Source organism: Octopus bimaculoides, chromosome 29 (genome assembly GCF_046866305.1).
Source record: "Octopus bimaculoides isolate indiv1 chromosome 29, ASM4686630v1, whole genome shotgun sequence".
Lineage (NCBI taxonomy): Eukaryota > Metazoa > Mollusca > Cephalopoda > Octopoda > Octopodidae > Octopus > Octopus bimaculoides.
The window spans coordinates 19,579,491-19,607,165 of record NC_142956.1 but is presented as its reverse complement, the minus strand read 5'-3'; the positions used below and the strand labels follow the sequence as shown (position 1 = coordinate 19,607,165).

The following is a 27,675-nucleotide window of genomic DNA, read 5'->3' as shown; positions in this document are numbered from 1 at the left end:
GTCTGGTCCGTCTCCGCCGTTTGTGTGCGTGTGTGCACATATGACCAAATATGGCAATTGCGTGTTAGGGTTAGAGTTAGGGTCAGGGTCAGGTTTACCCTGTGGATCTATATAAAAACCGGGGTGGGGTGGGTGAATCGATATTTTGAAAATTCTTTTATCAGAATCGGAATCTCCATAGCCTAAAACGTGGGATTCCGTAAAACAATCTGAACCCTTCCCCCCCCCCCCCTTATTTATTTATTATTATTTTTACGGAATCCCACGTTTTAGGCTATGGAGATTCCGATTCCGGAAAAAAAATTGTTTGAAAAATCTCGGTTCAGTCCCACTGCTTGGCCAAGTGTCTTCTACTATAGCCTCAGACCGACCAAATGCCTTGGGAGTGGATTTGGTAGACGGAAACTGTAAGAAGCCCGTCGTATATATGTATATATATATATATATATATATATATATATATATAGAGAGAGAGAGAGAGAGAGAAGTGTGTCGATAAGCCAGCTGGAGGAGATGTCCTCCTGGGGCTAAAAGCAACAGTAACATCCACCCCTAGGGGTCAGCCACATTTAGGTGGCAAATATACTTCACCTTGTCGTGCAGTTACTGTTAATACCTCGTTTAGAGATTTAACATTGCTATATATATATATATATATATATATATACATATATATATAACAATTAAAAGGGTCAAAGGTTTATCAATTTATTAATAAATTAACAATTAATAATTTTTTTACCAAGCCCTTCGGTTGCTGATCCCTTAATTATGTTTTTATATATATATATATATATATACACGACACACACACACATATATATATATATATATATATATATATATATATACACGACACACACACATATATATATATATATATATATATATGTGTGTGTGTGTGTTCGTGTTTGTCCCCCCAGCATCGCTTGAGAACCGATGCTTGTGTGTTTACGTCCCCGTAACGTAGGGATTCGGCAAAAAGAGACCGATAGAATAAGTACTAGGCTTACAAAGAATAAGTCCTGGGGTTGATTTGCTCGACTAAATGCGGGGCACTGGTCATGCTATCAGCTGTCAGAAGTGAAAGTGCTCACTGCTAGTGAAGTATCTGTCTGTCTGCCTGTCTGCCTGCATGCCTGTTGCTGGTTTGAGTCGATTCTTTGGCTACTGACAGCTAATACCATGACTGGCCGGAGCGAGCTATATGTCTGTCTGTCTCTCTCTCTCTATCTATCTATCTCTCTTTCCCCCCTCCCTTTAAAACACGTCAGTTATCTCTCGCCTTCTCTCTCTCTTTCTATATCTATACCATTACCTCTCTGTCTGTCTGTCTGTCTGTCTCTCTCTCTCTCTCTCTATCTATCTATCTATTACTCGAAAGTTCGCGCGTCCGCGCTTGCTAGTAGTGAGTGGTCGATCCTATTATTTTTAAACTTCAAACTTCATTTGTTTTCTATTTTGATAAATTCTCTCTGTTGAAAATTATATTTTTATATTTTAAATAATTTGCAATTTCAGGAAATATGTTTTTATATTAAGTTTGTGTTTTCTAATAAGGTGGACGAGTGATTGATAGATAGATAGATAGTAGATAGATATCAGTAAGTAAGTAAGCCAAAGTATCAACCCAAACCAACAGGCAGACAGGCAGACAGACAGATACTTCACTAGCAATGAGCACTTTCACTTCTGGACAGCTGATAGCATGACCAGTGCCGAATTTTCAAAAATCTCAAATTCAAAATATCGATTCACCCACCCCACCCCGGTTTTTATATAGATGCACAGGGTAAACCTGACCCTGACCCCAACCCTAACTCTAACCCTAACACTAGTTTTGTGAGATTTGGCTGTTATTTCTAGCATGTAAATAGCCTGCTTGGTGGTTGGTGGGGGAATTGTAATTTTTCAAACAATTTTTTTTTCAGAATCATAATCTCCGTATAAATAAGGTGGGGAAAGGTTCAGATTACATATAGTCCGCCTCCTCCTTGGCTTGTTTTCAATATTTTAGTGTTAGTAACAATTATTCAAGTCAGTTGACACATAAAACGCGACGGGTCACCATCATGGCCGCCAGGCAGAGGTCGACAGGCTCAGAGTGATGCATTTAATTGAGATTTTGTGAGATTTGGCTGTTATTTCTAGCATGTAAATAGCCTGCTTGGTGGTGGTAGGGGGGAATTGAAATTTTTCAAACAATTTTTTTTCAGAATCATAATCTCCGTATAAATAAGGGGGGGAAAGGTTCAGATTACATATAGTCCGTCTCCGCCATTATTGTGTGGTTTTCTAGTAAAACAAACGAGTCTAACCCATCTCAGCTTCAAAAATAAAAGTGTGGTGGCGGGGGGACATAGCTCTGGAGGCCAGAACGGATTAATACAAAGAAGAATCACTGGATTTAAGCAGACTTTTACTTCTATTTCTAGCACAATTTTATGTGGTAAAAATGAAACCCTTTTCACAGGTTTCACGATTTATCTCCCTTGCTCCGTTAAAAAATATAGATTTGCACACACGCAATTGCCATATTTGGTTATATGTGCACACACGCACACAAACAGCGGAGACGGACCAGACGGAATCTGAACCTACGGCAATATATAGATGCACAGGGTAAACCTGACCCTGACCCCAACCCTAACTCTAACCCTAACACTAGTTTTGTGAGATTTGGCTGTTATTTCTAGCATGTAAATAGCCTGCTTGGTGGGGGGTGGGGAATTGAAATTTTTCAAAAATTTTTTTTTCAGAATCGGAATCTCCATAGCCTAAAACGTGGGATTCCGTAAAAAAAATTAATAAATAAGGCGGGGAAAGGTTCAGATTACATATAGTCCATCTCTACCTATTTTTAAACTCAACTTCAAACTTCATTTGTTTTCTATTTTGATAAATTCTCTCTGTTGAAAATTATATTTTTATATTTTAAATAATTTGCATTTTCAGGAAATATATTTTTATATTAAGTTTGTGTTTTCTAATAAGGTGGACGAGTGATTGATAGATAGATAGATAGTAGATAGATATCAGTAAGTAAGTAAGCCAAAGTATCAACTCAAACCAGCAACAGACAGGCAGACAGACAGATATAGGTGTCAAATTTGTTCCAATAACTTTCGAGTAATAGATAGATAGATAGATAGAGAGAGAGAGAGACAGACAGACAGACATATAGCTCGCTCCGGCCAGTCATGGTATTAGTTGTCAGTAGCCAAAGAATCAACTCAAACTGAAATAATATTAATAATAATAATAATAATAATGATGATGATGATGATGATGATGATGATGGTGGTGGTGGTGGTGGAGTTTCAGGTCAGACGGCCCACATAAGTTGGAATTTCTCTGTTTTGACGAGTATTTTTCCAATGTTTTGAAATTTTTTTTTTTTTTTTCATTCCTGCCACCCCTTTTTTTGTTTTTTTTTACTCCACACTTAAAACCCGTGAGAGAAACATTTTGGGTTTAAAAAAAAAAAAAATTGTTAATAATTTCAGAGGAAAATATGTGATTTAAGGGCGATCTGTCTGTTGTTTCTAGCACATCCCGAAACCTCTTTCCTCGTTTATATTGGGTTGAGTCATAAATGATTTCTGATTTTGGCTGTGTGGCAAGTAGCTTGCTTACCAACCACATGGTCCTGGGTTCAGTGCCACTGCGTGGCACCTTGGGCAAGTGTCTTCTACTATAGCCTCGGGCCGACCAAAGCCTTGCGAGTGGATTTGGAAGACGGAAACTGAAAGAAGCCCGTCGTATATATGTATATATGTGTATGTGTGTTTGTGTGTCTGTGTTTGTCCCCCCCAACATCGCTTGACAACCGATGCTGGTGTGTTTACGTCCCCGTAACTTAGCGGTTCGGCAGAAAGAGACCGATAGAATAAGTACTAGGCTTCCAAAGAATAAGTCCTGGGGTCGATTTGCTCGACCAAAGGCGGTGCTCCAGCATGGCCGCAGTCAAATGACTGAAACGAGTAAAAGAGTAACTCCTTTACTCATGAAAAAATTTTACAAAGTATTATTTCCACTTATCAGTATAGTTACCATTATTCTGAATGATCTCTTGCCATTTACCAAATAGCTTTTTGATTCTTCTCAAATAAAATTCTGCTGGTTTTAACATGAAGAAACTTTCACCACACGTTTTCGCTTCTTCAGAAATTTTTTTCCCCCATCAGAGCATTTTGTAGCAAGCAAAAAGGATGATGTAATATTTGCAATGTTGAATGAAGATGTTGTTTAACTATCCTATTTATCTTTCTGCTTCTTTTCCTATTTCAGAATATCACATCATGTTGACGTAGAAGAAATTATTTCATCCAGATTCTCATCAACTTTCATCATTAAAAGGAAGACGATATATTTATAAGGAGCATTCATGAATACATCAACTTCTTTACAAAAATATAATCTCTGAAAGACGACAGCGAAATATTTTTCTTGTCTTTGCTCTCTGGAATGTAGAAGAGATGACTGCTTTACAGGTTAATTAAGCTTGGATAAACTTTACCAAAGAGTTGACAGTTTCCATTTGCAGTTTTAGATATGAAGTAAGATCACAAATGAAAGAAACACAGCATTAAATTATTCTCTGGAAATTGTGATTCAATTTCACCCAAACATATTCATAGAAATGAAAAATTGTGATATATATGACTAATTATTCTCTCATAATGGATAATTCAACCAAACCGAAAAACCCTGATACAGGAGAGAAGCCATTTCTTTGTATTACCTGTGGTAAATCATTCCCTTGTAATAGTAAATTAATAAGACATAGACGTACACATACAGGAGAAAAGCCTTACCAGTGCAATACCTGTGGTAAATTATTCTCTGAAGCCAGTCACTTAAAAACACACAAACATATTCATACAGGTGAAAAACCATATCATTGCAATATCTGTGGTAAATCATTTTCTGAAAACAGTCATTTGACTAGGCACAAACGTATACATACTGGGGAAAAACCATATGACTGTGATATTTGTGGAAAATCTTTCTTTTGTTGTAGTGACTTGAATAAACACAAACGCATTCATACAGGTGAGAAGCTATATCATTGTACCATCTGTGGTAAATCATTTTCTGACAATAATCACTTGACTAGGCACAGACGTATTCATACTGGGGAGAAACCACATGAGTGTGACATCTGTGGTAAATTATTTTCTGAATCTGATCAAATGAAATCACACAAACGTATTCATACAGGTGAGAAGCCATATCATTGTGATACCTGTGGTAAATCATTCTCTTCTAATAGTCCCTTGACTAGACACAAATGTATTCATACTGGGGAAAACCATATGTCTGTGATACCTGTGGTAAATCATTTTCTGGAAATAACCCATTAACTAGTCACAAGCACATTCATACAGGTGAGAAAACATTTCATTGTGATATCTGTGGAAAATCATTCTCTTGTAATGGTAACTTGAATTTTCACAGACGTATTCATACTGAAGAAAAACCACATCAGTGTGATATCTGTGGTAAATCATTCTCTGAAATTAGAACCTTAACTAAACACAGGCATGTTCATACAGGAGAGAGACCACATCACTGTGATATTTATTGTAACTCATTCTCTGAAAGGGGTGACTTAATTAGTCACAAACATATTCATACAGGTGAGAAACCATATTGTGATATTTGTGGTAAATCATTTTCTGCAAATAGCAATTTAACTGCATTTGGACTTTGAGGAATTTGTTAATAAAGAGTGTCACCATTTTGTGTTTGTTTTTTTACTCTATATCTAGACACTGTCCCCTTTCTACCTTAAACCTCTCAACTGGTCCAAAGTCACACCCCTTCAATACTACTTTCCTCCCTCCCAGTTATGGGCTATTTTGTATTGCAAGGTGCTTGGAGACCCTGTTGGTTTTGTTGTCACATAAAAATCACTGGTGCCTGTACCACATGAAAAGTTATACTAGAGGTGTCACATAAAAACCACAGATAATGGTGCGACTTGTGAAGCGCTGGTGACGGTACGACAGACAAAGAAGCACAGATGAGGGTGTCACATTAGAAGGACTGGTGTTGGTGATACGTAAAATGCATGGATAACGGGCTCACATTATAAGCACAGGTACTAATGTCAGCTCAGCAGCACTGGTTGTGGTGTCACACGCCAGGTGAAATGCTTAGCTGTATTTCATCTGCCGTTACGTTCTGAGTTCAAATTCCGCTGAGGTCGACCTTCGCCTTTCATCCTTTCGGGGTCGATAAATAAAGCACCAGTTATACGCACTGGGGTCGATGTAATCGACTTAATCCCTTTGTCTGTCCTTGTTTGTCCCCTCTATGTTTAGCCCCTTGTAGGGCAATAAAGAAATAAGAAACGTTAGCACGCCGGGCGAAATGCTGTCTTTACGTTCTGAGTTCAAATTCCGCCGAGGTCGACTTTGCCTTTCATCCTTTCGGAGTCGATAAATAAAGTACCAGTTACATACTGGGGTCGATGTAATCGACTTAATCCCTTTGTCTGTCTTTGTTTGTCCCCTCTATGTTTAGCCCCTTTTCATTTCTTTATTTTTTAACGGTGGTTTGGAAATGGGGAGGGCGGAAGTCTTGGCTGCTTCGGAATCTTTTCAAATTGACTTCGTCCAAATTTGTATTTTAGCGCCAAAGGAAAAATTTCACGGAACAACTCCAGTTGATTTCAAACCATCTCTGCTACAAAGGTGCATATGGAATGCTGCGTCACCTGTTGGATATTCGTAGGGTGATCAGCTCTTCCGATGACGAAGTGGAGGGCGTGACAGTGCCCCCGTGACCCTACGGAAACTCAACAGGAAGAACGATTACGAAACGGGGGAGAGGAGGAGTAATCATTAAATGAGAGTGAAAGGTGGAGGAAGGGAAACGACCGGGAAGGAGGGAATGTGACGTCACGAAAGCAACAGAAATGCCACGAGATATAGTCGCGTAAGGAAGTGAATGGGTAAAAGACGGAATCTTCATTACGTAGTCTGCGAGGAGGTCAGCTTGTCTGCTCGAAATGGTGGCAGAGTGGAATATATGAGTAAACTTCGTTAAAATAATCTGATGATATTTTTTTCAAAAAAATTGAAAGTGAATTTGTTGACGGAATGAAACATCGAAAAAACACTGGAACGAATCCAAACCAGTCAGTGAGAGCCATCTGTTGGAGAATTGAAGAAATACAATCATGTAAAGGGAAATAACTTCTACAACACTTAAACCAAGCACCAAATTAAATTATTAGTTAGGGGCCGTTAATTACCGGGCACTGACTTGCAGTTTATGTCCGAATGCGGTAAGTTGGGCTGGCGATGTCCCTTCGGACCCCAGCAAAAAGTTATTTATTTAAATGATTTATATCTGATGACTTTTATTGTCAACAATTTATGTATGTACGTAGAAATTTCCAGTCACATGGATGTGATGGTATGAAATATGATCCATGGGGTCCAACTGGATCCCATTGGCCCTTTTTTTCTGTTCTTTTTTCGGGTATTCTGATGAACTAAAGGTCAATTTTCTTCGTATTTTCTCTCACTCTTACTTCCTGTTTCTGTTGTGCATGTAATTCAAAGGGTCAGCCTTGTCACACTGAATATCCCCGAGAACTACGTTAAGGGTACGCGTGTCTGTGGAGTGCTCAGCCACTAAATTTCTTGTTCTGTGTCATGCACTCACACATATATACAAGATTAAACAAATATTACTTCATGGATAGTGCGGAAATCCGCAAAAATAAAAGGGGTCCCTCGGGACCCCAATGGCCTCTTATGTGTGATTTATGAGAGATTTGGCTGTTGTTTCCAGCACATCGCAAGACCACCCTCCTTGTTTTTTTCTCACCCAAATATGTACTAATGGTTTTCAATATTTTCCCTCATAAACACATTTATGTGACGGAGGTAAAGATCACAGACCCCATCCTCTTTGGGGTTTTTTTTTTTTTTTTTTTACGGGAACACACTATATCGAGGACGGAAATTCCGATTCCGAATTGGCAAAAAAAATCCGCATTTCAAAATTTAAATTCCCCACTCCCGAAAATTTTGAAAGGCAGATATTTTTGCAGATTCGAAGTCTCCGCCCTCGATATAGTGTGTTCCTGTAAAATGAAGAAGAAAAACAAAAAAAAAATCGCAAAGGATTTGAATAAAAATTCCATGATCTTACCTCCGCCCATTTATGCTATAAAAAAAGGAAAATTTGAAAATGTATGATTTTTTTTTTTAACCCCACTTCCTGTTCCCAATTTTTGTTCATATAATTCTAAGATATTGGAGAGTCTGAGAGGATTATCGCTGGGATTTATCCAGAATGGTTTTCGTAAGAGATCTGTAAAATCTGATTTATTTTGGTAGCATAATTTTCTATTTCTATGTCGTTTCTATTACTATGTTCATTTTATCTTACTGCTTCTTTTCCTATTTCAGAATATCACGACATGTTGATGTGAAAGAAATGCCTTCATTCAAATGTGCATTTGATATTTTTACCAACTAAAGGAAGACAATATATTTATAAGTAGCATTCATCGATAGATCGACCTCTTTATATAAATATTCTCTCATAATGAATAGTTTAACTAAACCAGAAAACCCTGAGACAAGTGAGAAACCATATTCTTGTGATGTCTGCGGTAACTCGTTCTCTCGAAGGAGTTACTTGACTTGTCATATACGTACACATACAGGAGAGAAGCCATATCGTTGTGATATCTGTGGTAAGCCATTCTCACACAGGACTGCCTTAACCAAACACAAACGGACACATACAGGGGAGAGGCCATATCATTGTGATATCTGTGGTAAATCATTCACTGAAAATGGTTGCTTGACTAAACACAAACGCATTCATACAGGAGAGAAGCCATATCATTGTGATGTCTGTGATAAATCATTCTCTCGTAATAGTCATTTGACTAAACACAAGCGTATTCATAGAGGAGAGAGACCATATCATTGTGATGTCTGTGGTGAATCATTTTCGGAAAGCAGTCACTTGACTCGGCACATGCGTATTCATACAGGTGAGAAGCCATATCACTGTGAGATCTGTGGTAAATCATTCTCTATAAGCAGTAACTTAATTAAACACCATCGCATTCATACAGGTGAGAAGCCATATCATTGTGAAATCTGTGGTAAATCATTCGCTATAAATAGTCATTTGACTAGTCACAAACGCATTCATACTGGGGAAAAACCATTTCACTGTGATACCTGTGGTAAATCATTTTCTGAAAATAGCACTTTAACCAATCACAAACGTGTTCATACAGGTGAGAAACCATATCACTGTGATTTCTGTGGTAAATCATTCTCTTGTAACAGTCACTTGTCTAGTCACAAATGTGTTCATACTGGAGTAAACCCATATCAGTATGATATCTGCGATAAATCATTCTCTCAAATTAATCCCTTGAATAATCACAAAACTACACATACAGGAGAGAAGCCATATTGTTGTGATATCTGTGATAAATCATTCTCTGAAAATAGTAATTTGGCTAAACACAAATGCTTTCAAAATGGGGAAAAACGATATCACTGTGATATATGTGATAAATCATTCACTGCAAACAGTCGGTTGACTAAACACAAGCGAGTTCATACAGGAGAGAAGCCATATCATTGTGATATCTGTGGTAAATCATTTTCTGAAGGTGGTAACTTGAAAAGGCACAAATATATTCATACAGGTGAGAGGCCATATTGCGATAAATCATTCACTGAAAATGGTGATGTAACTAAGCGCAAATGTTTTCTTACAGGCAAGAAAACTTATAGCTGTGGAATATGCGGCAGATCATTCTCTGAAAATGATAATTTTACTGAACACAAATGCTTTCATACTGGGGAAAAAGTATACGATTGTGATACCTGTGGTAAATCATTTTCTAATGCCAGTTACTTGAAAAGGCACAGACGTATTCATACAGGTGAGAAGCCATATCATTGTGATATTTGTGGTAAATCATTCTCTGAAAATAGTAATTTTTCTAAACACAAACGCATTCATACTGGGGAAAGACCGTATCACTGTGATATCTGTGGTAAATCATTCTCTGAAAGAGGTGAGTTGAATAAACACAAGCGTATTCATACAGGAGAGAAACCATATCATTGCGATATCTGTGGTAGATCATTTTCTGATGCCGGTAACTTGAAAAGGCACAAGCTTATTCATACAGGTGAGAAGCCATATCTTTGCAATGTCTGTGGTAAATCATTCACTAAAAATGGTGATTTTACTAAACACAAATGCATTCATACTAGCGAAAAACGATATGACTGTGATACCTGTGGTAAATCATTTTCTAATTCCAGTTACTTGAAAAGGCATAAACGAATTCACACAGGAGAGAAGCCATATCATTGTGATATCTGTGGTAAATCATTCTCCGAAAACAGTAATTTTACAAAACACAAACGCATTCATACCGGGGAAAGACCACATGAATGTGATACCTGTGGCAAATCATTCTCTGAAAGAGGTGAGTTAATTAAACATAAGCGCATTCATACAGGTGAAAAACCATATCATTGTGACACCTGTGGTAAATCATTCTCTCAAAAAAGTCACTTAAATACACATCTGAGTATTCACACACAAGTATAACTGTATCAGTTTTAAAATTTATTACGACAACAGTTATGACCATTTTGTCTGTTAAAAGACGGTTTTTTTCCCTCTTCAAATTTGACGTTGTCAACTTCAATTAAATCAGTGTCAACATGAAATTCATCAACTTCAATATCGTATATATATATATATGTAAATTTATAAGCTCAGTGATGACTTTAATTGCTGAAGATGGTTGTGCTGGATTTTTGAGGAGTTTGTTTTGAGAGAATAAAGAAATAGGAATAACGAATAAAAGATTAAATTGTTGATTTTGTCTGCGTTTTCATCATTGTTGTCATCGTCATCATTCTCATCCTTTAGCAATATTTTTTTATATGCTGGCATGTGTGGGACAGTGTGACACGAGCTGGCAAGCTTGAATGTTGACACCAGGTTCCAATCTAATTTGGCTGAGTTTCTTTGGATGTATTCCCTCCTAATTCTATCCACCCATCCAAGTGATAAGAAGAAAAAGAAAATTCTTTAATACACCTTTAATGATTCATTACAATTGTTTCTGTACCATTTCCATTTGCAACACTGCACAAAAATTTACGTAATGTTTGCAGTTCTAAACAGAGCTGCACTTCGTCAGAGGTGTGCTGTCACATTCTACGTCTTCCAGACCTTGTTTTTTGGTTTATATCGGGAGGAAACAAAGAAAAAAAAAATTAATAAAAGTGTAGTTCTTGGATGAGTAAGTGACAGGGGTAGAGATTATGTTTGGAGATGATAATCAAATGGAAGGATACAATCAGATAACAGCTGATTTCATGATTTTGTTCACGAAGCTACTTTATGGTGTGTATCTTAACATTTACTGTACATATTTTAATATGATTTTATATGCTTTAAATGGTTTTCTAGTGATTTTACGATTCCAATATTTGTGGCGGACAGATGTAAAGTTGAGTAAAATGACTTGATTGTTTTTCATCTATTTGAAAATCAACGTAAGTCGAAATGACTTCAGCCGAGGTGTGCTTGTATATATATATATACATAAATGCATATATATATATATATATACACACTATGTATGACTTTATGTTGTGTATATGATCTATTCTTTTGAATGTATGGATAACTGAAAGGACAAATCCGTATTTGCTTTAGTTAGTACGTGAGTGCACTTTATCGTATATACATATCGACTTCAAACCTCATACGTGGCTAAACAATTTTATTTTTGTCCTTGTGCCCGAAGGAAGATACGTGATATGCATAGTGATTTATGAAGTTGCCTTCACGTAGCCCTATGTGGTTCTTCATTTCGGTTATGTTATCATCTACCATTACTGTAACTTCAGCTTCATATTTGACGCATTTAATCATGCATCCTTGGTTGAGTGGACACGTTCCTGGGTCTCGACAGTTACACCTGGGAGTAGGCCCTTAGTGATGTTTGCGTGTAATGATGCTCTTTATATTGGGGGCAGCAGCCATATGATAATATGATAATTTTACTGAGATACAAAGATATTAACAATGAAGCTACATTCCTCGCTAAAATCGACGATAGATTAGAATGTTTAGTAAAACGGAATCTTTTATTACTTTCAGAGACCATAAACCAAATTTTCGTAATAAAACACTTGTAGATTGTCAAACGCAGTGAGCACTGAAATTAGGTTGATAGGCCCCACCAGACAAAGAAAAAACACTTGGGAATGTGAATGTCAAAATTAGAGAGACCACTAGGCTACAACAATGGGATAATTGTGTTACTGTAATAGACTGGTTTAAGAACATTAAGAATAAGCATAAAACTAGATTTATTCAGTTCAATATTATAGATTTTTATTCTTCTATATCGAGATCACTGCTTAATGAAGAGTTTATCAGATAATATATATATGTAATATATGTATATATATATAAAATTAAACAATAGGGTAAAAAATTGGATATTAATTAATATCAATTTAACACCAGGGAACAAGCACATTAAAATAATCAGGAAGATTCAGAAAATATATCTGAGATCTCAAAGGATTATTGTATATGCATATATAAAAATATATATACAGGAGGCCACTAGGTGGACTGCTAATGTGCTAGAAGAAGATCACATATATGTATGTATGTATATAAATATATATAGAAGGTGGAGGCGCGTGGCCAAGTGGTTAGGGTGTCAGCATCATGATCGCAAGATTGTGGTTTCGATTCCTGGACCGGGCGACGCGTTGTGTTCTTGAGCAAAACACTTCATTTCACGTTGCTCCAGTCCACTCAGCTGGCAAAAATGAGTAACGCTAAGATGGACCGGCGTCCCGTCCAGCTGGGGAACACATACGCCATTGAAACTGGGAAACCGGGCCCATGAGCCTGGCTAGGCTTTAAAAGGGCGCATTTATTTATTTCATATATATATAGAAACATTGATCATAGAACAAACATCAAATTCAAGCCAACGGCTATAAAGCCGTTGGCTTGAATTATATAAATATAACACCACACCTTAAACATTTGATCATATATAAATATTACCATGGTTCTTAAACATATAAAAATATACATATACAAAAAACACAGAAGGTAAAAATACATATATTAAATACATTTAATAGAAAAAATGTACATGTGAATGGGTATAAAATAATCCAACTTACACAGAATAGAAATGATACCAGGAGTTAAACGAGTGGAGTTTTCTGAGTCCAACAACTGTTTCTGGGGTTTGGTGGTCCTGAATAACGATAGTTACTTGGATCCATTATCGGATAACACTGCCTCCGTCTTCAGGGGAGAATTCTACATTTGAGGTATTGACATGTTTAAACTCCATCCTGTCAACACCTTAAATGTAAAATTCTCCCCTGAAGACGGAGTTAGTGTTATCCAATGAACAAATCCAAGTAACTATCATTATTCCAGATCACAAATCCCCCAGAAACAGCTGTTAGGCTCGTAAAACTCTACCCATTTAACTACTGATATCATATATATTCTGTAAGTTGGACTAGTTTAAATCCATTCATGCATACATTTTTTTCTAGGTCCAGGAAGACTTGGGATGAGGTGGTGAGGCACAACCTTCGAACATTGGGCCTCACCGAGGCGATGATTTCTGACCGAGACCTTTGGAAATATGCTGTGTGTGAGAAGACCCGGCAAGCCAAGTGAGACCTAAATCCAAGGCCTCTACCAGAGGTGTAGCCAGCCCACTTATGCGTACCTTCCTTCATTGGACGCTAAATTCCGCTTGCGAAGATCAAATATGTAGGTATATACTTGTGTTTACAAAGTGACTAACAAATGCCTCATAACCACATTTTCATCTCACTCTTTTACTCCATCTACAACTCTGTCTCCTTCTTTCAGTTTGTATTTTTCACTTTTCTGTCTGTCTATTTGTCTTTGTTATTTATTTAATATTTCTGGTAATCTGTAGACAGCCTTAGCTTCTTGATGACGAGATCCAAAGATCCCACTTTTTGAATCTAGACACATTTTGTATTGTTCATTATTCAAATCATGTGAACAGAATTTTGGGTGGTAAATGTGTATCAGTGACAAATCAGGGGCCCGAATTGCTGTCATGTTAGACCTGAGGCATAGTTCATAGAAATCTATGTCCTCTTTGCCCCATCCTTCAATTTTTGTGTCATACCCACCCACTTCCAGAAAGTCTTTTTTATAGATGGACACCATACCAAAACTGAAATATCTCCAAAAGCCGTCATCTTTGCCAAATAAATAATGGTTCTTCTTACAATTGGGTTTGTAGCAAATAGATTCAGGATCAAACTGGCTGAAATAAATCGGAAAATACACTTGCTTGCCATATATCGTGTTCACTCGTACTCGATGTAAAAATGTCTCTGTGATGGCCATATCGATATCAATAAAAAGGAGAAGGGAGTCATTACTGCAGTTCTTCATGCCATGCTGCAATGCCACCCCACGAGCAAAATCTCCAGTCAAAAATGTTACTTCTAGTTTCATGGAAGGGTACCGAGACTCCAAACGTCTCATCATAGCGATTTGTTTGACCCAGACTCCTTCTGGATCTTTGTAGATAACAAGGATCACTTTGAGGTTCTCCAGTGTTCTTTTGAAGATCTTCTCTAGGGTCTCTGTAAATCGTACAAATGCTTCTAATTTTCCAGCAATTGGCATAATCAGATTGATTTCTTTCATCTGCCCACCACCTTTGCTGTTATTGTATTTGGTATTGATATCAAAATGGCGCTTAAACATGTCCTCTTCTTCAGTAAACTTCAGAGGCAGTAGACGCTGCGAGGCCATAAATGTGCCACTGTAATAACCATCTTCAGTCTTTCGTTGCAATAAGTTGACTTGTAGTAGATGTTGTACCCCTTGGACAGGTGACATGTAACGATAGGCTCGGAGAAACTTCTTAAACTTGATATTATCTACTCCTTCCCAATAATGACTATGGAGAGCTCTGACAGCGTTCTGTATGGTTTCATCATGTTTTTTCACACTCAGCTTCTGTTTCGGGGCCTGATGAATATTTGCCATGGAATAAATTGACTCCATTTCAATATTCTCCCATTGTGCTGCAACATCACCAGTATCATACCAAAACTTGACAGAGGCCTTCTTCGGTTCACGTTTCTTATTAAAATATTCAATATTGTGAAGATATTTCATCATAGGCATTGACAGACGCTTCAGCTGCTTTGTAGCCATTCCCCTCTTGACCATTTCCAACTCATTTCTCAAGCTGTCTGCTTTTCTTTTCAACCATTTAATTTCATCGTCTTTGAAATGCAATGCCAAACGTATTACGAAACTGTTATTTTTCACTGGATGCAACGTGAACGCATGACTCTCCTTCTTCCCTAGTTCGTGGTTAAAAGTCCCCTTCACTTCACGGTAATTCTGGTAGAACAAGGCTCTCACCTGCAAAATAAAAGCGAAAAGAAACAAAATGAATTAAAATAATATAAGTAAAAATTTGCAAGATTGTTTAGCAAAAGAACAAGATTAATGTTTTAGAAACAGACGAGATGGTTGCTTGGTTAGGAAGTTTGCTTCCAAACCATGTGGCCTTGAGTTCAGTCTATAGCATACTGGACAAATATTTTTACTCGTCTTGGGCCGACCGAAGTCTTGTGAGTAGATTTGGTAGGGGGAAACTTAAAGTAGCCTGTCTTCTTTTCCTTTTCAATTATTTATCGCAAGGTATTTGGTGACCCTGTTAATGATGCTGTCGTGTAAAAAGTACTGGTGCTGGTGCCACATGAAAGGCACCCAGAACACTTTGTAAAGTGGTTGGACGTCAGGAAAGGGATCTAGGTGCAGAAACAGTCCCAACACAAACAATTTGGGGCCTGGCACAGCTCTCCAGCTTGTCTACTCCTATCAAACTGTCCAACCAACAATAGCATGGAAAACGGACATTAAATGCTGACGATGCTCATGATGATGATGATGAAATATATATGTGTATGTGTCTTTCTATCTATCTATCTATCTATCTATCTATCTATCTATCTATCTATCTATTTTCTAGCATGGACAACGGACGTTAAATGAGGATGATGACGACATATATATATATATATAAAATTTATTAATAAGGGTAGAAATTGATATTAATCAATTAAAACCAGTGGTCTAGCATATTAAAAAAATCCGAAGATTAAAATTATATTACATACAAAAATAAGAGAAATGACCAGCAAAAGTGGACTCCTATATGCTAGAAATAGATGCCGAATCATCTAACCACGAAAAATATGTTCTCAATAAAAATTTAGCGACACAACAGACTGTAAAAGGGCAACACAAATGAAAAAATACTAAATTAAAAAAACGATTAACCTACGTATATATATTGCCCAAGACTGTAATAGAAGACACTTGTCCAAGGTACCATGCAGTGGGACTGAGCCCAGCCCCATGTGGTTGGAAACAAGCTTCTTACCACACAGCTATGTGTCAACTTGTTTTTCACAAAAGAATGGTCCTGTCTTTACTTGTTGATGCTGTTGTTGTTGTTGTTGTTGTTATTTTGGGTATTTCCTGTTTCCATTTGTAAGTTTGCGGTTATTAGTAAAAAATGTCATGTCATTGTTGACACAGAAAATCGTCAAAGGAAAAAGGTTTAAATCCAATAATATCAAAAGCCATAAAATAGCTTCACACCTTCGGTCTGCCTAACAAAAGAGAAACACCTACAGGCTTGTTTAGAAACGTCTACATGCATGAATAAATTCTAAACGGTTACATAGGCCCAAATTTAATCAATAAAATTTTTCCAAAACACCTTTCCACAACAATAGTCCATCAAAACCTAATCACCACAACAATAGTCCATCAAAACCTAATCACTACTCCACTCAATCCCACACTCACGAAGATAATTTTAACTCAACGGAAACTATATAAGATTAACCCTAATGCATCTTGGTCCAATTATGGATTAGCTGGCTGAAACTTCAAAGTTACTGTCAGTAACATTCGTCGATAAGAAATACGCATACATACATACAAGGAGTGGCTGTGTGGTAAGTAGCTTGCTAACCAACCACATGGTTCCGGGTTCAGTCCCACTGCGTGTCTCCTACTATAGCCTTGAGCCGACCAAAGCCTTGTGAGTGGATTTGGTAGACGGACTTGTATATATATATATATATATATATATATATATGTATATATATGTATATATATATATCTGTATATATATATATATATATATATATATATATATATATATATATGTATATATATATATATATATATATATGTATATATATATATATATGTATATATATATATATATATATATATATATATATATATATATGTATATATATATATATATATATATATGTATATATATATATATATGTATATATATATATGTATATGTATATATATATATATATATATATATATATGTATATATATATATATATATGTATATATATATATGTATATGTATATGTATATATATATATATATATATATATATATATATATATATGTCTCTACAGACTGGAAAAAAATGATGAGCAACCTTAACCAGTTCTCGAACTTTATTGGGTTCTCCTCAGAGGTATCCACATCATTCTGACAGAGAAGCATGCAGCCAAACTGTTTATATGCTCAACAAACGCAGCAGTTACTCTGTAAAGGAATCCCTAATTTGCATACCGAAAGTGTTTAACACTCTACAAATACCAGGTGCCTGTCAACTGGGATCTTAGTCCACACAGTATATATATATACACATATATATATGGGAGATTATACAAAAAATAACAACAGACGAGGACAGGTGGTGTAAATAACAAAAGTATATATTAGTATGACGCTCGGGAATACGGAAAGTCTTTGACGTTTCGAGCTACGCTCTTCAACAGAAAGAATACGGAGACAAGGAGAAAAACACGGAGAAAAAAAATTGAATAGTGTTCAGTCAACGGTCAATCATAAATAATTAATCAAAGGACATACTAAGTATATACATACATATATATATATATATATATATACACACACACACACACACACACACACACACACACACACACACATATATATATATATATATATATATATATATATATATTTGTTTTGCAGGATTTTTGATGTGAAATCGTGTGTTGAAACAGACCATCCCCAAGTTCAACAATATATATTTATATATATATATATATATATATATATATATATATATATATATATATATATATATATATATATATATATATATATATATATATATATATATATATATAAATATATATATAAACATAATTAAGGGATCAGCAAGCATTTGCTTCACCACATACCGAAGTTCAGAAATAGCAGGTAAAAAAACCTTTACCCTTTTAATGGAGTCACTATCAGAACTAGAGGAGAAGTTTCAGGTGTGGAAGCAAGGTCTAGAATTGAAGGGCCTTAGAGTCAACCTAGCTAAAACCAAAATCCTAATAAGTAGGAAGGTAGATAAAACACAAACCCCTTCAGGTAGATGGCCCTGCTCAGTATGTAGAAAAGGAGTAGGTAGTAACTCTATAAGATGTACCCGGTGCAAGCTATGGACACATAAGAGGTGCAGCAACATCAAAGGCAGGTTAACTAGCAAGTTAGTTTTTGTTTGTGGCAGATGTTCAGGTGCAATAAAGACTGCAAACAAACAGGAAACAACTTCTATCTCATTCCAGGGTGAAAAACTAGAGGTAGTCGATAGCTTCCGCTATCTGGGCGACCAAGTTAGTAGTGGGGGTGGGTGCGCTGAAAGTGTAGCTGCTAGAATAAGAATAGCCTGGGCAAAGTTTAGAGAGCTCTTACCCCTGCTGGCGACAAAGGGACTCTCACTCAGAGTAAAAGGCAGACTGTATGACGCATGCGTACGAACAACCATGCTACATGGCAGTGAAACATGGGCTGTAACTGCTGAGGACATACGTAAGCACGCAAGGAATGAAGCCAGTATGCTCCGTTGGATGTGTAATGTCAATGTGAATACCCGTCAGAGTGTAAGTATCTTGAGAGAAAAGCTGAACATTAGAAGCATCAGTTGTGGCGTGCAAGAGAGACGATTGCGCTGGTATGGACATGTGGTGAGAATGGAGGAGGATAGCTGCGTGAAAAAGTGCCACACCCTAACAGTTGAGGGAACCCGTGGAAGAGGTAGGCCCAGGAAGACCTGGGCTGAGGTGGTGAGGCAAGACCTTCGTACATTGGGCCTCACCGAGGCGATGACTACGGACCGAGACCTTTGGAAATGGGCTGTGCGTGAGAAGACCCGGTAAGCCAAGTAAGATCGTTGCCAGTGCCCCTGGACTGGTTCTTGTGCGGGTGGCACATGAGATGCACCATTTTGAGCGTGGCCGTTGCCAGTACCGCCTGACTGGCTCCTGTAGGATTTTCGAGCGAGATCGTTGCCAGTGCCCCTGGACTGGCTTGTGCGGGTGGCACATAAAAGACACCATTTCGAGCGTGGCCGTTTTCGTGCGGGTGACACGTAAAAGCACCCACTACACTCTCTGAGTGGTTGGCGTTAGGAAGGGCATCCAGCTGTAGAAACTCTGCCAAATCAGACTGGAGCCTGGTGTTGCCATCCGGTTTCACCAGTCCTCAGTCAAATCGTCCAACCCATGCTAGCATGGAAAGCGGACGTTAAACGATGATGATGATGATGATGATATATATATATATATATATATATATATATATATATATATATATATATATATATATATATATATATATATATATATATATATATATATATATATGGGAGAATATACAAATAATAACAACAGACGAGGACAGGTGGTGTAAATAACAAAAGTATATATTAGTATGACGCTCGGGAATACGGAAAGTCTTTGACGTTTCGAGCTACGCTCTTCAACAGAAAGAATACGGAGACAAGGAGAAAAACACGGAGAAAAAAAATTGAATAGTGTTCAGTCAACGGTCAATCATATATATATATATATGTGTGTGTGTGTGTGTGTGTGTGTGTATAGACGGAAAGAGTGAGAGAGAGAGTGAGAGAAAGAGAGAAAGCTGTGTATGTAGATAGATTAAGTTTTACCTTTCTGTTTGATTTGCATTTCATTTTCAGGTGTTTCTCCACACATCTTCCTAATTCAGTGTCCTCGTGGCTTGTGAAAGTGTCCTGTTTGCATTTGTCCAGATTTGGGGCCAATGCTTTCAGTGCCTTGTGACTGAATATCACTCCTGGGCCACCTTTTGAATAATAATAATAATAATAATAATAATAATAATAATAATAATAATAATAATAATATCGAAAAATACCTTAGGAATGAGAACCCAGGTTCGAAATTTCCTCAAGACACCTGATGACTTGAGGGAGATTTGGCTGCTATTTCTAGCAGGTCCAGCTACCGTGTTGAGGTCTCCCTCATTGGCTCATGCATACATATATACATAGATAAGAGAGTAGAGTGTGATTTGAGGGAGATTTGGCTGCTCTCCCCAACACACGCATAGAAGTTCGTACAAACACACATCTGCACAGACAAATTCGTACACACACACACACACACACACACACACACAAGTTTGTACACACACGCGCACTTGTTCATTGTAATTAAAAAGGCATGCAAAAAATCAATGAAGCGAAGCGACCTGATGCTTTGCCTTACACTCTGCCTCCCCTTCCCTCTGTCCGCTTTCGTCACGGTTCTAATGTGACATTCAAACATTCTTTACTACCTGACCATTTATTCACACATCTGGAATAGGCAGGCATTCTACACAAATGTGTACATATCTAGGACAGTATTATTGTTTTTCACACACACACACACACACACACACACACACACACACACACACACACACACACACACACGTGCGCGTCGTGAATCATTAATTACTGCTCACAAGCATGGGACAGTGTGGCTGTTGCTACGCACACAATGGTGCAGATGTAGCCATGCGGAAAGAAGCTTGCTTTCTTCCCAACCGCATTGTTCTGAATCGAATTCAGTCCCACTGCGCAGAACCCCTTAGCCAAGTGTCTTGTGTTATAACCACAGACTGACCAAAGCTACGTGAAGTGAATTTCAAAGAGGGAACTTGAAGAACGCCTGTTGCAAATGCTATACCCTTCTGTCCCTTCCTCCTTGTTCCACTTCCTCCCTCCACCATCCTCTCTATCTATTTATCTATCTGTCTTCCTCTATCTTCCCATCTACCCCTCTGTCCTGGCCTCTACTTCACTGCTTCTGTCCCTTCCTCCTTGTTCCACTTCCTCCCTCCACCATCCTCTCTGCTCTCGTGTGACCTGTGGTCAACTTTCTTTTCACTCCAGCCGCTGTGAAGGCAAGACGAACTACTAGCGTTCTACCTCAGATTTGCGTTTGGCCGTACGGCTTTTGAATGTTGTTTTCACTGTCCATTTTTTCCTGTCTTGGTTTGTGTTTGCCACCTTGGAATCCTCTGTGTAGTGGGTTGATCCACTACCCAGGAAGAGACTATTCTAGAGTACGTTCTGTCTTGTCTTCGAAACGTCTAGATAGAATAGAGACAGCTGATGAAGGGATATTCCAAGTGGCTTTCCGTTTTCCTATGTGTTCGTTCCGTTGTCTGTAGTTTATTGTTCTAACGTCCTGTACCCTGATATGCATGTATATACACATGTAGATGTAAGTATGAACATATATGTGTGTATACATGTATATATATTCTTTGTATTATATATATATATATATATATATATATATATATAATTCTTAGAAACGCCGGTGTTTTAATGGTGGCAGCTGATGAAGGAGATGTTTCTATGTGGCTTGCTTGTTTGTTGTACCTTGTTTATCATTTTGTCCATGTTCTTTTGCCACGTCATGTACCCAGTTATGTATCTATATGTACATGTAAATGAAGGTATGTACATACATGTACATTTATATGCATATACTCATATATTGTTTATATATATATATATATATATATATATATATATATATATATATATATATATATATATTGCTTAACCATCTTCTCGCACCGTTTCCGATGAAGGGATATAATAAATATCCTTGAAACAGCTGTAAGACCTATTTATAAATGTTCTAAAACGTACGCAGCCTTGGTTTTTTTTTTTATCTCATTACGAAAACTAAATCTTTGTATATATATATATATATATATATATAAACTTGGACACATCGCAACCTTCATCACCACCACCAACAACAACAACAACAACACCACCACCACCACCATCACCACCAACACCACCACCACTACCATCACCACCACCACCACCTCCACTACCATCACCACGACCATCACCACTACCGCAACCACCAGCACCACCATCACCACCACCACCACCACCATCCACCACCACCACCACCACCAGCACCACTACCAATCAAGCAACCACAACAACAACAGCAGGAAGTGCCACTTACCTATACAAAACAAGTAATCCTTTCCCATTCCCAATTTTCCGATTTCTCCAGGGACCCCTTGACCATAATGGCCCATGTAGATCTTCTCTTCGCTGTTTAAGGACTTGAGCAAACTTCCCAGTTCCTGGCCCTTTATAAACGCGTCGTCGTCAGCACGGATGAAATATTCGTATTTATCGGCATGGTTCTCGTGTAGATACTTCAGCATCTCGAATACTTTGCCCTGAGGCGGGTAGACGTTGTCTGGTACGCGATTCAGCCTCACTAAGGGCATCCCGGGAGGGGCCGGGTCTGTGGTGTTGCCGACGAAGAAGACCACATCGCCAGGGATCGATTTCAGCCACGTCATTCGGATGGCCCAGTCTCGGGTTTCGAAGTACTGCGAACTCGTCATGACGCCGACCAGAACAAGTTTTTTCTTGGGACCCGGATTGAATTGGAAATCTCCGAGTTCTTCGAGGAAAGGCTCAATCGGGACCTTTGCGATATTCTGAAAGAGTACAAGAGGGGAAAAAAAAGTCATTATCGTAGTCAACATCATCATCATCATCATCATCATCATTATTGTCATCATCACTACCATCACCATCATCATTGTCATCATCATCATCATCATCATCATCATCATCATCACCACCACCACCACCACTACCTCAATCCTTTCTATATTAACCAAAATGAAGTAGATTGACAAATTTATTTTTTGAACCAGTTGAAGTTACACAAGATGTCGAAATATCGTTCACTAGATAACATTGGCACTCTTCTTTTAATTTTGATATTATTATTATTATTATTATTATTATTATTATTATTAATATACATATATATATATATATATATATATATATATATATATATATATATATATATATATATATATTTATTTATTTATGTGCGTGTGTGTCTATCTATCTATCTATCTATCTATCTATTTATCTACCTCTATGTATGTATGTATGTATGTATGTATCTATCTATCTATCTATCTATCTATCTATCTATCTATCTATCTATCTATCTATCTATCTATCTGCATTTGTAATGGGCAGGAACAAAGAGCCAACGTGAAAATTTGCGTTAAACTTGGGAAGTCTGCTTCAAAGACATTGAGTCTGCTTCAGAAAGCTTAAAGAAACGAGATAATAGTTCGTACGCAATTTTTCGTTTGGTATTGATGCTTCAAAAGCGAATGAACGTTCCTTGAAGACGATGATTGATCTGGGTGACCCACCACGAGCCCCACCCTTGGAAGTGTGGTATTGTGTATGGAGAATTCATGCCCCAGGGTCAGACCGTCAATGAACGTTTTGAAGCATTTGAGGGAGAACATTCGGTGAAAGCAACCGGATCTGCGAAGCACGAAGAATTGGATTCTTCAACGATTCCTCCTCAATCTATTGAGTTTCTCGTCAAAAAAGAACATGGTATAACTTCCACATCCACCCTGTTCACCAGATTTAGTGCCCACGGACTTCCATCTCTTCCCCAAGATAAGAATGCAGCTCAACACCATTGTCAAGATCTTGAGTGAATCACAGAAGGTCTTCCACTCGCTTACGGAAAACGACTTCCAGGCCAGATTCTAAAAGTGGCAGGAACACCGGGACGGGTGTATTGCTGCGCAAGGTGACTATTTCAAAGAAGATGATGTTAAAGCGAAGGTAAATAAGTTATTTTGTTATTAAACATTACTAGTCTGGGAAGCTTTTGATACCACCTCGTATGTGTGTGTGTGTGTGTGTGTGTGTGTGAATTTATACACAAACATGCACATACAGATAAGTACATGCATACATACACACATAGTCAAATGCACATAGATATATGGGAGAATGTACGAAAAAAAACAACAACAGACGAGGACAGGTGGTGCAAACAACAAAAGGATGTATTAGTTTAACGCTCGGGAATAGAGAAAGTCTTTAACGTTTCGAGCTACGCTCTTCAACAGAAAGAATACGGAGAAAACAAGGAGAAAAACACGGAGAAAAAAAATTGAATGGTGTTTGGTCAACGATCTATCATGGCTTCTGCGGCACATAGATATAAATAGATGCAAAGAATAAAAATGATAAAAGAGAAAAGAATTATATGAAATTGAATTTCACATGAAATGAAAGAGAAAAAGATGGGGAAGTAACGACAAAAATGAAGTACTTACTTGATTTTGTGTGTTGGAAGTTACGTCTAGACATTTCATATCGAAAAATGTGTAGCATATCGACGTTGTCATTTGCATTCCAGCAAATATACTGATAACGAAAACTAAGACATCAGTAATTAATTTTTCTCTTCTCCTCATTTTCTTATTTATGATTTTCTTATTTGTTGGCAATGCATAGGCATCCGTAAATTTTGACTTGTTATCACAGAAGATATCGCCGGCTTTCCTCTTCGCTATGCTGCCAATGTAAGAATGGGTAAGAAAATAGCTTCTGTTGAGATTGATGTTGGCGGGGGTGGTGTATCCGACACAGTTGCTGATGTCATCGTTTTTTACACCAGTGTAGTCACTTGGTTGACTGTTAGCTGAAAGTGCTGCAGATATTTCGTCAGCACCTGCAGGAGATAATGGTGTTACTGTTGTGTCATGTGCTTGACAATGCTGAGAATGGTTCCTGTATCGATTCAGTGGTTTGTTGAGATATTGGGCATCATTTAATAAGTTCAAACACCAAGATATTTTTTGTTTCGAAGTTTGGAGAAATGTTTTAAAATTTGTTGTCGTTGTTGTTGTTGGTGGTGATTCAATTCATGGAAATTTTGTTGTTTTTTTTAATAATTTTTAATTTTGCATTTTTCGATTTTGGTAGAAAAAAATGTGGGGGAAAAATTGAAAAAGAAAAAAAAGAAACAAAATGAGTGAGAAAGAAAGACGGAGATATAAAATGAATTAATTAATATGATTATTAATAATTAATAATTAACAAAATATTGGTTTCGAATTTTGGCACAAGACCAGCATTTTCAGGAGAAGGGGTAAGTCAACTGGTACTTATTTTATCGACCATGGAAAAATGAAAAGTAAAATACGACGTCGTCATAAGCGACGGAGTGCCAACAACAACTATATTCATCCTCATTCTCTTTTTGATGTCAGGTTCCATAAATCTTTTCAAATTAAGCTGAAATCTGATATCAGAAACTATAGGAGCTTTAAAAATAGGTTCGTACTTGATGATAAGACCAATAACCTGTATAGAATTGCTAAATGACACCATTTCCACCAAATATAAAATGGCCAACATAGACAGGCACAATGGTATTAATATTCAGGCTAAATTCCATGCTAAACGTAATAAAATCGACAATAGATTAGAATGCTTAGGAAAAAGGGAAGCTTTTACTGCTTGAAAGGACCATAAACCTAATTTAGGTAGTAACTTGTAGATTGTTAAACCCAGCGAGGACTGAAATGGGCCAGAAGCTAAAAAAATATTAAGAAACATTGATAACAAAATTAGAGAGACCACTAGGCGACAACAATAAAATAATAGTTTTACTGTAATAAATTGGTTCAAAAACATTAAGAATAAACGTAGGGTTAGATTTATTCAGTTTGACATTATAAATTTTTACCCTCCATATTAAGATTGCTGCTTGATAAAGCCATCGAGTTTGTTAAATCATATGTTGATGCAGATCCTGTAGACGAAGACTTTATCAAAGATGAAAAAAAATGTCGGCTGTGTGTTAAGTAGCTTGCTTACCAACCATGTGGTTCTGGGTTCATTCCCACTGCGTGACACCTTGGGCAAGTGTCTTCTACTATAGCCTTGGGCTGACCAAACCCTTGTGAGTGGATTTGGTAGACGGAAACTGAAAGAAGCCCGTCGTATATATATATATATATATATATATATATATATATATGTATGTATGTATGTATGTATGTAGGTATGTATGTATATATATATATATATATATATATATATATATATATATATATATATATAAAGTTATTAATATTTCTAAGTCTCTCTAAAGGAGACTACGGCAGCGGTACTGGAAATTAATAGTTATCGCCAAGCCATCATGGCAGTCCCAAAATTAGGACGAAAGCTGCCGTGAATTAGCTCCAAGAAGCCATCGCCTCTAGCTAGCTATGTGACACACGAAACCTGTGTCCTTTATAACCTTCGAACATATATATATGTAGGTGTGTGTATATGTTTGGGTGTCTGTGTATGAATCATCATCATCATCATCATCGTTTAACGTCCGCTTTCCATGCTAGCATGGGTTGGACGATTTGACTGAGGATTGGTGAAACCGGATGGCAACACCAGGCTCCAGTCTGATTTGGCAGAGTTTCTACAGCTGGATGCCCTTCCTAACGCCAACCACTCATGTATGTATGTATGTATGTTTGTATATATGTTGTTATTTAGTTTTATTTCAAGATTTCATGCCAATAGAGAAATAGCTGGTTTCTAGCCTATTTTCAACAACCTCAAGAGGGTATTTTGTATGTATGTATGTAATTATTCTGTTTATTTCAAGATTTCTTGCCAATAGAGAAAGAACCGGTTTCTAACCTAGATCCAAGGGTCCTTCATTGGAATTTCAACATCAACAACAAGGTATTTTTGTTTATATGTATGTATGTATGTGCAGATTTGTATGTTTTATGTACGTATTCTCATGCATATAGCTACATATCTAGACATGCTCATATACAGGCAATTAAAAAATAAACAAGGCATACTTTGTTTTATGTGTTCCTTGTTTTTTTTCTTTTTTTTCTTTTTTGTCTTTTTGGAAAATCAGGGTGGGATGCCTTTGATTGGGGATCTTCTCATTTAGGGGTACAGGGGTTTATTGAGTCCCACAACAAAAAAAAGCCAAATATAAACAACAAAATAACTATCAAGAATTTATATTTTGAGAAGCTGGTGGTCCATTGTATACATACATACATACATACATACATACACATATACACACATGCATGCACGCACACACACACACACACATACATATATGCATGTATATAGCCATATATATGTATACACAAGCATACACACATATATTTATATATATATATATATACACGCATATGCATATATATATATATGTATATATACATGTGTGTGTATGTGTATAAACATATATATATATATATATATATATATATATATATATATACATATATGTG

General features: G+C 37.1%; 2 protein-coding genes across 3 annotated transcripts in view; one reads left to right on the top strand and one right to left on the bottom strand.

The window, feature by feature from the left end:
• The window catches only part of LOC106883239 (uncharacterized), a 59,012-nt gene extending 48,119 nt beyond the window's left edge, over positions 1–10,893 (top strand). The window contains exons 2-4 of the mRNA XM_089345729.1: positions 4,291–5,362; positions 5,461–5,642; positions 8,525–10,893. Coding sequence (XP_089201855.1) covers positions 4,662–5,362; positions 5,461–5,642; positions 8,525–10,620 — 2,979 coding nt within the window. The 5' untranslated portion in view covers positions 4,291–4,661 and the 3' untranslated portion in view covers positions 10,621–10,893. The remainder of the gene's footprint in view (positions 1–4,290; positions 5,363–5,460; positions 5,643–8,524) is intronic.
• Positions 10,894–11,105: 212 nt separating this feature from the next.
• LOC149130431 (chondroitin sulfate synthase 1-like) overlaps positions 11,106–27,675 on the bottom strand; it is an 18,176-nt gene continuing 1,606 nt past the window's right edge. For both annotated transcript variants that reach the window (XM_089345668.1, XM_089345667.1), the window contains exons 2-5: positions 24,679–25,135; positions 22,515–23,004; positions 20,159–20,313; positions 11,106–15,501 (exon numbers count right to left, since the gene is read on the bottom strand). In XM_089345668.1, coding sequence (XP_089201794.1) covers positions 13,993–15,501; positions 20,159–20,313; positions 22,515–23,004; positions 24,679–24,819 — 2,295 coding nt within the window. In that variant the 5' untranslated portion in view covers positions 24,820–25,135 and the 3' untranslated portion in view covers positions 11,106–13,992. The remainder of the gene's footprint in view (positions 15,502–20,158; positions 20,314–22,514; positions 23,005–24,678; positions 25,136–27,675) is intronic.